This window comes from Rhinopithecus bieti, unplaced genomic scaffold (genome assembly GCF_001698545.2).
Source record: "Rhinopithecus bieti isolate Rb0 unplaced genomic scaffold, ASM169854v2 scaffold_18548, whole genome shotgun sequence".
Lineage (NCBI taxonomy): Eukaryota > Metazoa > Chordata > Mammalia > Primates > Cercopithecidae > Rhinopithecus > Rhinopithecus bieti.
The window spans coordinates 3519219-3532158 of record NW_016809526.1 but is presented as its reverse complement, the minus strand read 5'-3'; the positions used below and the strand labels follow the sequence as shown (position 1 = coordinate 3532158).

Sequence of the window (12940 nt, the reverse complement as noted above, 5' to 3'; positions counted from 1 at the left end):
GGTGAGAAGTGTAAATGGAAGCGACAGCTGAAGTGCATAGCTTTCTTGTCTAAATGTGGTGTTAAGGGAGAGGCACTGCTACCCGTGCAGAATGCTGGGCCAGACATAGACCATCTCCATTGGACCAGCACCTGGGGGACAGGGGAGGGCCACTTCTCCATCACTTCATGGGGCAGTGAGAAGAACTGGAGTGTAGAAGTCACATCAGCCTCCTTTGTTTAAGTCTGAAGCCTTTTGGATCACTCAGGGGTTGCTGGAGTGAAGGGGCCTGCCTGCTAATCTGGGATGTGAATTTTCAAGCCAAGTTTTTCTTGACAGAAAATTCAAATATGTAACCATATAGGTGTCCAGAGTTTGAGAGAAGTAGATCACACTCTTTTACAAGAGCTTTAAGCCCTATGTAAGTGTTTTAAATCATGAGCCAGCAGTTTCTTAAAGATTTAACTCCCTCTGTCCCATCCTCTCACCCCATTCACTTACCCTGCAGTACCGCACACACTTTCCATCAGAGAAAGTTCTAAGGCTTGAATAGCCAGTTCATCAGGTGCTGTCATTCCTTTATGAAGATGCCAATTTAACATAAGTGCCAGCTCTGTTTCCGGGTAATTGTTTAGTACATAACGCAAAGCTCCTCCTATTGATATATGCTTTAACCCATATTCGCTTGTAATTTTTTTGGCAACTGAAAAACATAAAACTTTTAAATTAAATTAAGTGATTTAGATTCAAGGGGAACATGTGCAGTTTTGTTACATGGGTATATTGCATGATGCTCAGGTTTGGGCTTCTAATGATCCCGTCTCCCAAGTAGCAAACATAGTGATGGCAGTGGCTGCTGCCATCAGGCTGGCTGCAGCTGCCCAAAACATGCTGCAGACCCAGGCCTCCTGCTCTATGGAGCAGGCAGCAGCCCCATCCTCCTGGGCGTGGCTACAGTCACTTAAACTGCTGCTGTGGGTCTGAGCCTCCCTGTGCTCTTGGAGGCAGCCAGGAGCAGGTAAGATCTGCCCTCTTGGGTGCAGCTGCAGCCGCCTGACCCACGGCTGCAGCTCTAGGCCTCCTGCTCCAGGGAGCAGGCAGAAGCCATGGACAAGCCAGAACCCTGCCCCTTCTGAGTTGGCAGGATGGGAGCTCCCTGGGTGCAGCTTGGGGAGTTCTCCCAGGTGCAGGACCCAGGCATCTCTGCATCTCTGCAGCCTGCATCCTCAGGGGCCTGGGAACCTCCCCAACCCCTGCAGGCTCAGTGGTGTCTGCTCCCGCTCTCTGGCCTCTCTCTGCTCCTGACCCTACTCCCATCTCTGAGCAGGGGTTGGGGCCAAGCCCAGGGGCCATAAATAGCAGTGGGTGGCAGATTGATTCCTAGGCAGAAGGGGGTGGGTCCCCAGTAAGGCCCCACTTTCAGGCCAGGGAGGGCCTGAAGGCTGGGGGCTGGGACGCCAGTCTGTGGACAGGAGTGGGGACTTGCGGTGCCTCTTCTGGGCCTACCCAGGGCCACCCATGGACCAATCAGCAGGCGCTTCCTCCCCTCTGAGGTCCATAAAAGCCCTGGGCTCAGCCAGAGCAGGGAGAGGCTGACCAGAGGACGAAGAGGGCAGAGAGATGACAGGATGACCAGCTGCAGAGAGAAGTACCCTCTCAGCTGACAGTGGAGTACCCTCTCTGTTGGTAGCTGGAGAGGACAGGATGACCAACTGCAGAGAGGAGTATCCTGTCTGCTGATAGCTGGAGATGACAGAACAACCAGTTGCAGAGAGGAGCTACACTCTCTGCTGAGAGCTGCAGAATGACCTGCCAGCAGATAGGAGCCACCCTCTCCAGGGCCTCCTCTCTGCTGAGAACTGAACACTGGACAGATGACCTGCCTGCGCAGAGGAGCCACCCACTGTGGGTCTCCTCTGAGCTGCTGTAACACTCAATTCACATTTGTCTTTTTCACTGTTCAGTTTTCTGCCTACCTCATTCTTCCTGGATGCAGGACAAGAATGTGGGCAAAGCTGCTGCAGCCACAGAGGTTTCAAGCCAGAAAAGATCCAACCCAAAGATACCAGAACAGTAGTACCCAACAGATAGTGAAAAACAAAACTCTAAATTTATTTCATTTCACTAATTTATCAGTTCACCTTAGTTTTAGACTCTGGCTGATTATATCAACAGCAAGCTAATTTTCACATTTCTCAATGAAATTTCAAAAATTAAAATTGCCATATTTTATGGAACTAATAACTGTCAAAGGTCAGTCATTAACAGTACTTCAGGTCTGTGGCTGATAGATCTGGTTAATGGGCCAAATCTGCTTGTTTTTTTTTTTCTTTAACAAACCAATTTTAAGTGTTTTCTTTCTTCTGCATGAGGTAGCAAAATTTTTGAGAGCTTTGCAAGTCATCTTATATGTACTCTTAATATCTGGTAGTATGCCCCAAATAACAATATAACACTCCTGTTTCACTGAATCGTATCATTCTCCTTTCTGTCCATTTATGGACTCCATGATGCAATCAGCATTGCATAACCTATACAGTTAGATCTCAGTTAATACTCTAGGAAATAATTTTTAAAATGTGTAATGGCACACTCGACATTTTAATAGTGACTTACAGCCTATGAGGAATTTTTCTTCCATGACTTTATTTGATATTTTTAACTATTTCATCAGGTGGGTGGAATTGATATTGAAATTTCGATTTTATAGATGAGGGGAACTGATTTGTCCAAGGTTACATAGATGTTGCCATTGGCTGAAGGAAGACTCACACTGGCTTCTCCTGAGTGAGACAACAGACAGATAAATGGATTCTGGTAGCTAGTAAATGTGGGTGTGCTCTGTTGTGTGTATATTCCTTGCCTGAGCACTGTGTGGAGATAGCAGTTGGTGGAGGATACTCAGAACCCTACTCATCCCATGAGGATGGTGATTGACTAGGGACCACCATCAGGACCATCCAATAAGGAAGTTCCTGTGAGAGCCACAGAGCACGTAACTTCAGCTTTGCACAAATGCTGGAACGAGATTTTTTTTTTAAGTTCTAACAATAATTAAGCTCCTAAAATTTGACACCTTGTTTAAAAATCAACCACCATTTCAACAAAAAAAATGAGATATCAGGTAATCTACATTTTCACTTTGTGCTCTGGATGTGGGATCTTATTTTGCATGTCAATGTTCTGCTGTCTTTGGAAAGCATCATTATCTTTGTGAACATTTAGGATATGATTATGTCAGAGGCGTGCAAACCAGAGCAACTCCATCTTGAGTAGGGGCTGGGTAAATAAGGCTGAGCCATACTGGGCTGCATTCCCAGACAGTGAAGGCATTCTAAGTCACAGGATGAGACAGAATGTCAGCACAAGATACATGTCATAAAGACCTTCTGATAAAACAGATTGCAGTAATGAAGCTGGCTAAAACCCACCAAAACCAAGATGGCAATGAGAGTGACCTCTGGTTGTCCTCACTGCCACACTCTTACCAGTGCCATGACAGTTTACAAATGCCATGGCAACATCAGGAAGTTACCCTATGTGGTCTAAAATGGGGAGACATGAATAATCCACCCCTTGTTTAGCACATCATCAAGAAATAACCATAAAAATGGGCAACCAGCAACCCTTGGGGCTGCTCTGTCTATGGAGCAGCCATTCCTTCACTTTCCTAATAAACTTGCTTTCACTGTACTCTATGGACTCGCCTTTAATTCTTTCTTACGTGAGATCCAAGAACCTTCTCTTGGGGTCTGGTTCTGGACCCCTTTCCTGTAACAATTATAGACTCTTTTGTCATGTTAAGAACTTTATAAAGCCAAAATAAACTTTTCATCTGAAGAGCTGGAACATAAAACTCCCTTATCTCTCTAAAGAAGAGAACAAAGAGTTATCTATTCAGTCAATCTTTAAGACTTACTGTTTTCCTTGGAAATGTATCCTATATCTGCCCTTTCCATTCTGTTCTGATTGTGACCACCCACTGTTCTTTTTGTTATCATGTCATGTTGAAATACTACAATCAACCAAGTTTTGGACTATTTGCCCTAAAGTCCAAAGTTACACAAAACATTACAGGAATACAGTTTATCAAATGCCTTTCCAGCAATGATTAAGATAATTATTTATTATTATTACTTGTTTTGAGAGAGGCTCGCACTCTGTTGCCTAGGGTGGAGTACAGTGGCATGATCATGGCTCACTGTAGCCTCAATTTCCTGGGCTCAAGTGGTCCTCCCACCTCAGTCTCCTAAATAGTTGGGACTACAGGCATGTGCCACCACACCCAGCTAATGCTTTAATTTTTTTGAAGAGATGAGGTCTCACTATGTTACCCAGGCTGGTCCTGAACTCCTGGGCTCAAGTAATCCTCCCACCTTGGCCTCCCAAAGTGCTGGGATTACAGGCATGAGCCACTGTGCCTAGTATAGTAGATTATATTTATAAAATATTTTCATATACTTTATATACTTAGGATATTTGACTATAATTATGAATATTAGTTTGTAATTTCTTGCATTGTCTTGGTTAGGTTTTGATATTAGGGTCATGTTAATTAAAAAATGGGTTTGTATCCTATATGCCTTTTTGGCTGTATGAACCATATTCCTTAATAAAAAAGAAAATAAAATAAGTTGGGAAACTTACTCTTTCTCCTTGCTATGGGAGAGCTTATAAAATACAGGCATTATCTCTTGAGTTTTTTATCCTTTCAAAATTTGCTATAATTTTTGTCTAAAACAATTTGATTCTGGGCCATTTCAGAGTTGGGTTATTATTTTCGAATGCCTTCTCTTCAATGGTTATTGGTCTATTTAGGTTATCTACCTTGTTTTGAGTCAATCTTGATAGTTGGTTTTCTGAAAAGTGGCACTAGTTTTCAGGGTGAAGTCATTCTCACAGGATTAACAAGAATTCTGGACAGAAATATAGTTATAATAAGCCTGAATCAGGCTGCAGCTTTGACCCACTTCCTTGTAACTGAAAGTCACATAGCGTAGTTACTGACCACTGGCATCCCCATCATTCCTATAAACAGGATTTCTGATGTTCAACTCATAAGGCTTTTTGTTTAAGTTAGATAGGATCTCTGATGTTAGAATAATAAGGCTTTTTTTAAGGAATTCCTTAAGCAGAACCTAAATGTCAGCAGAATAGCTGACACCAACAGGAGGTTTAAAGACCTCCACAGAGGAACCGAATCAGCAGGAGAATTCGGTTTCTTCATCTCCCTCTCCCATGACTTCAACCTGCATTCTTCAACCAATCTATGATTTTTGCACTTCAATTCAGCCCACTCCAAAACTCTTAAAAACCCTAGCCCCAAATTCCTCAGGGAGACAGATTTGAGATTTCCTCCTTCTCCTCACTCAGCCACCCTACAATTAAATGTCTTTTTCTGCTGCAACCCAGTGTCCTGGTGAATTGACCTGCCATGTGCATCGGGTAATGGACCTGTTACAGTTAACAAGCAGATTCTTTTATGCTTGAGGGAAACAAAGGCAAACATATGCTCACCTGTAGTTTTCCCAGATTTTGGAGGCCCCACAATCATAATCCTAATGGGCACAGTAGGCTTAGGTTTGGGTTGGCGGATATATTTGATTGGGTTCTTCATAAATTTTTCTCTTGTTTCTTTACTAGATAAAAAATAAATATATTGACGATGGATTACAGGATAAATTGGATTCTCTGCATTTTCAACTGGCTTGATTGTCTCTCCTTCACTTAGCTGCAACATATACACAGTTGAATTTGAAAGTTAGTTTGAATTTATTTCACTTCCCTGAAATACATTTGAAAAAAACAATTCATAAGAAAAAAAATTTCCTTACAGAATAGGAAAACTAATTATAATCAACAATTAATATTAAACAACTGTGGAAAAGTACACATTATTTTACAGCCATATGTAATCAGTGTAATAGTTCTTAATTGGCCTTCAGTTTATGACAATTATAGTCCTTCTACTTCCTTTATAGTGTGTTTAGTGTATACTGAATGTTTCTGTCAAAGAGCCTAAGGTTGTTTGCATTTATTCACAGGCCAATTTATCCTCACAAAGAGGTCCATTCCTAAGGTGATGTTATGGATTGAATTGTTTCTCCCTTACCTCCTCAATTTCTGTTTGAGGCCCTAGCACCCAAAGTGACTGTATTTGAAGACAGGGCCTTTAATAAAGGAGGTAATTAAGGTTAAATGAGGTCAGAAGGATGGAACCTGAATCTGGTGGGACTGGTGTCCTTACAAGAGGAGGAAGAAACATCAGGGTGGGCACACAGAAAAGACCATGTGAGGACACAGTTAGAAGGCGGCCAACTGCAAGTTAAGGAGAGAGGTCTTGCCTTGTCAGAAAAACCAACCCTGCTGGTACCTTGATCTTGAACTTTTAGCCTTTAGAACTGTGAGAAAATAATTTCTGTTGTTTAAACTACCAAGTGGTATTTTGTTATGGCAGCCAGAGATGACTAATACAATTGGGTTCTTGGGTTATCTTTTGGAGTATTCTAGTAGGGCAAATCCCACTGGGTTCTCTTCTATATTTTTGTACAGTTCAAATCCCACTGACGTACACATTAAGAGCTATCATGAAAGGGAAAAATAAACCTAAAAGGCAGCCTAAGGTGTGGGTAGGAATGAAGTTGGAGGAGTGGTTCCACATCTTTGCATTGGTGATGATGAAGACTGGGCAATTGATCAATGCTACGTTTGAATATCTTTTTATAGCATCAGATGGGCAAGTGTTAGCCATCCCTGGACTTGACAGAGTAGGTGTGAAACAGTACGGTGATATTGCTTCTCCCTGAGAGCTACCTTAAGACAGTTGTTACAGATCAATGGTAGTGTCAACATTGTAATTCTTGGTCTAGAGTGAAGTTCATGGATGGGAGTAAAGGCTAGAGATAAGGAGAAACTCAGGGGGAGGTAGGGATGTCTGCTCTATGTTATACAGTTGGTGATAAAAGAAAAGTTGAAAGTTTAATGATTCCATTTTAAATTCCAAAGTATTTTTATAGCTAGATGAGACTACTATACAATACTTACAATTTTTGAAATTATCCAGTCTTTTTCCTTTTAAGAAAGACATACCTTTGAAAAAAATAAAGAAGGAACATGGCTTTCAGCTGCATTTGCTGAAATTACCTTTACGGGGTCCCAATAGCCAAATGAGCTTATATACTTGTAGGTAAAGGTGAGCATTTTCTGGGCAAGGGCTGCTGATATTGGATGACATTTCTCAAAAATGCTTGCACGATTTTCCACCAGTGGTTTCAGTTTCATATTCAATGTATATTGTACAATGTGATTTTTCCGAGCTCCATTAATGGAAATTATTGGTATCAAATACCTCTCAAGTTCATCCTGATAAGAAAAGTCATAAAAACAAATATATTTAGTGAGAAAAAGGCTGGTAGTATTTAGTCACAGCATGTACACACTGCTGGTGACTGACTACTTCAGTCCAGAACACAAATATTTTTCAGCTTCCAAGTGGCTGCATGTTGGTGACTAAACTTATTCTGACCCTCTGTGGTTTCCACGTTGCTCTTAAATTATGGACTTATTGCATAATTGTTAAATGACACTGATAAAAGGAAATACAGCCCTAAAATATACATTTTTGAAATGTTTAAAAAATGGCATGAACTAAATTGCTTTAGTCTGATTCTCAAATGTTACTTTTGAATTATAAAAGTGAAGGAAAAGTAATAACCTGTATTATTTGTAAATTGTGTGTATCTGCTTCAAATTTTTCTCCTAGTTCACCTCTCAGGCGCTCAATTGCATCAGTTTCTTGTTCTTCATCTTCCTCACCACTCATCTCTTCCTCATCTTTTGGAAACTCATCTTCAAGGATGTTTTCAATATCATCATTGTCTTCTTCTAGTTCTTCCTCACTAATCTCTTCATCATCTCTAACAACATTCTAAGGAAGAAAACATTCCCTTTTACTATACATGTAAAATATGTAACAAAAGACACTATTAACAAATCATCTGGAATATTTTGTAATGGCTTGATATTGGTCGGTATTGTATGTTGACATTCATCGAGTAACGCAACAAGGTTTTATATATCTGACACTTTTGGGGGTGTTATAGAACCCTTTTTTGTCATGTTGCCAGAATTATTTTTCTGGTTCCTTCTCATTTAGGTAGACTATTTCTTCTAATTATTTTTGAATTTATTTTGGATTTGACTGGTTTTTTAAAATTTCTTTTTTTTCTCCTTGAGGATGTGACTTTATGTTTATAGTTGCTTGTAACTTCTGGGTTCCTTCAGGGGTGAAGGCTCTGTGCATGAGTTCCTCGGTGGTAGTCTTTAGATGATGGCTTTCTTAGTTGCTGGTTGTAGTAGCAGTGTGCTCAATGTGGAGCAGGTTCACTGTCTCAGTTTTCTGCCTGGCTCCTAGTGTAGGCTGTAGCCCGCTGCTTCTTTCAAAGGGTCTGTGGTTTCTTTCAGTTTTCCTGTTCAGTTCCTATGTTGCTTCTTGGAAAAACGTTCATAGTGTGAATCTCTACACATTATTTTGTCTTTCCAAGTGGGGAGGCATGCTAACACTGCCTCCAACCTGCCATCTTGGAAAAATTGTTTAAAAATTTCTTTGGTACTCAGAATTTTAATACTTTCAAGACTCTGGCCCCAAAGTGGTCCCATAAATAAATACAGAGACAAAATATTAAATATTATTTATGTTTATGATTGTCAGAATGTTACATGTTTTTGATGATCTTCAGGAACAATATTTAATGCAGTTCAAAGAATATGAAACACTAGCTGTCTTAACTGGGACAAGATGTTTCCTCATCTGTAAAATAAGAATAATAAAAGTACCTCACAGGGTTGCTGGGAGCATTAAATTAGTTAATACATGCAAAGCCATTAGAAAAGTATCTGGCATATGGTAAGTATGTGAACATTAGCTATTATTATGCTCTTATAGCTATTACTGTCACTTTGTGTAAAGGAGTGTACAAATAGAAGAGCAAATGCCTTTTCAGAGGCTATAGCCTATCTGAGAAAATGAGAATAATACATTAATGATTATTAAAGACCATGACAGGATATTGGTACTAAGTTGTATTGTGTAGGTTTTAAGTGCTATAGTTCACTTTGCACAAAACTGAGCCCTATAATAATCATCCTCCTGCACTGCCTCCACACTGTTCTCCCTGAGTATTCCTTGTTTCAGTTGGAGAACTGCCCTCCAGCCTGAAACCTGGGAATTATCTAGACTCCCGGGATGAGAGTCCTGGATGGGAAGGGATGGGGGGTTACAAAGGACTGTAATTCTAAATAATGCTCAACACTCCCTCCCTTGAGGCCCCTCTCCACTGTTTGCCTTCAAATTGTCTCTTGCCTGCAATTTTCTGGCTATTTCCTAATCGTTCTAAATGACCAGGCCTCTGGTCCTGTGAAAAGTGCCTGGAGATGGGATTTGGGCTTGTGAGTGCAGGGAGGAAGATGAGAGCATAAGGACCCTTTCCTGCCCAAGCTCCCCTTTCTCCAAAAGGAGTTTGGCTATGGAGCAGGGTTTTTCAGTTCTGGTTCCTTTCAAAGAAGTTTGAGATCATTTAGTCTCCTTATGACTTGTTCTTTTTTTATTATATCTTGTCAATTTTCTAACCTGATATTTAATTTTCTAAGGATTATTGCAAGTATAGTGGGATAGGTCTACACTACAAGCTGGGACATCTTAGTTCCAGATGAACTTATGCTCACCTCTCTGGCTCCACTGAATAGCTCCTACAACTTTTTATTAAAATTGAAATTGTACAATTTTAAAAGAAATTCATTTTATTATAAAGAAATTAAATTATATAGCATTGTGTAAGATAAAAAGTAGAAGTCTTTCATCACACTCCTATTTCTACCCTCCTACCTGGAATTAACTTTGGTTAACAATTTGGTTAGGATCCTTACAAATGTTTTACTATATATATATATTTAATTACCTTGTATTTTAAACATAAGGGGGATTATTTTATTTTCTACAACTTTAAAAAAATAGCAATATATTTAAATTTCTTTTCATATCAGAATATACATCTCAATTTTTTTCAATTAATTAAAAAATAATTTCAACTTTTACTTTAGATTCAGGGGTATGTGTGCAGGTTTGTTACAAGGGTATATTGCATGATGCTGAAGTTTGGGGTATGATTGATCGTGTCACCCAGATAGTCAGCATAGTACTCAATAGTTATTTTTTCAACCCTGTCCCCAACCCTCCTCCTAGTAGTTCTGAGTGTCTATTATTGCCATCTTTATGTCCATGAGTACCCAGTGTTTAGCTCCTACTTATAAATGAGAATACAGGGTATTTGGTTTTCTGTTCCTGTGTTAATTTGCTCAGGATAATGGCTTCCAGCTGCATCCACATTGCTGCAAGGGATATGAGTTTGTTCTTTTTTATGGCCATGTAGTATTCTACAGTATTATACATGTGTGTAGCACACTTCCTTTATCCAGTCCATCATTGATGAGCCCCTATGTTAATTCCATGTCTCTGCTATTGTGAATAGGGCTATGATGAACATATGAGTGCATGTGTATTTTTGGTAGAACAATTTATTTTCTTTTGTATATATATCCAGTAATGGGATTGTTGGGTCGAATGGTATTTCTGTTTTGAGTTCTCTGAGAAATCTTCAAACTGCTTTCCACAGTGGCTCAGCTAATTTACATTCCCCTCAAGAGTGTATAAACATTCCCTTTTCTTTGCACCCTCACCAGTATCTGTTGTTTTTTGACTTTTTAGTAATAGCCATTCTAGCTCAGGCATGGTGGTTCATACCTGTGATTCCAGCACTTTGGGAGGCTGAGACTGGCAGATTGCTTGAGACCAGGAGTTTGAGACCAGCCTGGGCAAAATGGTTAAACCCTGTCTCTCCAAAAATAAAAAATAAAAAAATAGCTAAGTGTGCTTCTATCTGCAGTCCCAGCTACTTGGAGACTGAGATAGGAGGATTGCTTGAGCCCTAGAAGTTGAGGCTGCAGTAAGTTGTGATGGTACCACTGCACTCCAGCCTGTCTCAAAAAAAAAAAAAAAAAAAAAAACAAAAAAAAAAACCAGCCATTCTGACTGGTGTAAGATGGTATCTCACTGTGGTTTTGATTTGCATTTCTCTGCTGATTAGTGACGCTGAGCATTTGTTCAGATGTTGTTGGCTGCGTGTATGTCTTCTTTTGAAAAGTGTTCACATCTTTTGCCTACTTTTTAATGGGGTTATTTGCTTTTTGATTGTTCAATTGTTTAAGTTCCTAAGTGGCTATTGTAAATGGGATTGCATTCTTGATTTGGCTCTAAGCTTAAATGTTACTGGTATAAAGGCAACTAATTTTGTGCATTGATTTTTGTATCCTGAAAATTTACTGAAGTTGTTTATTAGTTTCAGTGACCTTTTGGCAGAGTCTTTAGGGTTTTACAGGTATAGAATTACATTGTCAGCAAAGAGATAGTTTAACTTCTTTTCCTATTTGGATGCGTTTCTTTCTCTTCACTGTTGTTCTTTGCATCTTAATATTTTTAACAGTCACATAGTATTTCATAGTATCACAGTTCATTCAATCATTCTTCTATTTAAAAAATGTGTGTTTTTTTCTATAGAAACCAGTTTAGAAAGTAATAAAACAAACAGTAAATGGTAATCACTTTTGACCCTCGTGATATTTGGTTCCTCTTTCCTGCCAGTGATGATGAGAAATTTAGCTAACTTACATCACTCCTCTTTCTGCCTGTTGCCCAGTTTTAGTCCTATTTTCGCTGTTTATTTTGTAATCGAGTGCTTGTAACTTTGAATACTCTCCCCGAATCTCTATTTACTGAGCTGTTCTCTTCAGATGTCTGTTTTGATTCCCTGTCAAGAGGATGTCCTTACTCTTCCTTCCAAGTCTCCCTTTCTTCAGTTTCTAAGTATTTCGTCTCCAATATTATTACATTTATGTCCCTGTCCCATAATTGGAGTTCAGTATTTGGTGTTTCATGTAAAATTGATTCTAAAAATTAAAAGCAAGCAAACAGCATTTGATTGATTCTGAATATGGAAATCCAACAAACAGCACCTACTATGTTAAATTATGTAACCCTTATTCACTACAGCCAGAGTTAGTAATACAGGAAATGCAATTTTATATAAAGAAACATGCACTACCCTAAGTAGAATGTTTCTAGTATCAAGACCAAACATCATTTTTTCTTCTTATTCAAAATCATGCTACAATTATATTTGCCCCATATTTGAATAATACTCTTTTTTTTTTTGAGACAGAGTCTCGCTCTGTCACCCAGGCTGGAGTGCAGTGGCCGGATCTCAGCTCACTGCAAGCTCCGCCTCCCGGGCTCACGCCATTCTCCTGCCTCAGCCTCCCAAGTTCCCGAGTAGCTGGGACTACAGGCGCCTGCCACCTCGCCTGGCTAGTTTTTTTGTATTTTTTTTTTTTTTAGTAGAGACGGGGTTTCACCGTGTTATCCAGGATGGTCTCGATCTCCTGACCTCGTGATCCGCCCGTCTTGGCCTCCCAAAGTGCTGGGATTACAGGCTTGAGCCACCGCGCCCGGCCTTGAATAATACTCTTATTGTCTCTCCCCACCCCCATATTTCTAGGGTTTTTTTGTTTGTTTGTTTTGTGAGCAGAAGCAGTGTTATTCATCATATCAATTGGCTACTCTTTTCAGGAAGAATATAAAAGAGGCTAATTTTCAGAGACCTTAAGTATCTGAAAATTTTTCCATTTCATTTTCTCGCATTATAAACAGTTTGGCTAAGTACAGAGTTCTAGGCTGAAAATCATTTTCACTTAGAATTTTGCAAGCATTGTCTTTGTCTTCTACTATCCAGTATTGTTACTGAGAAGTCTGATACAAATCTTACCTCCATTTCTTTGTAGATATCCTTTAAAAATTTTAGAAACAAGTGGGAGCTTCTCTTTAAACCTGCCAATCTCAAATTTCATAAGG

General features: G+C 39.7%; 1 protein-coding gene across 1 annotated transcript in view; it reads right to left on the bottom strand.

Annotated features, from left to right (window-relative positions):
* The window catches only part of AK9 (adenylate kinase 9), a 176175-nt gene that overhangs the window by 14576 nt on the left and 148659 nt on the right, over positions 1-12940 (bottom strand). The window contains 4 exon segments of the mRNA XM_017889625.1: positions 481-682; positions 5497-5710; positions 7123-7341; positions 7694-7906. Coding sequence (XP_017745114.1) covers positions 481-682; positions 5497-5710; positions 7123-7341; positions 7694-7906 — 848 coding nt within the window.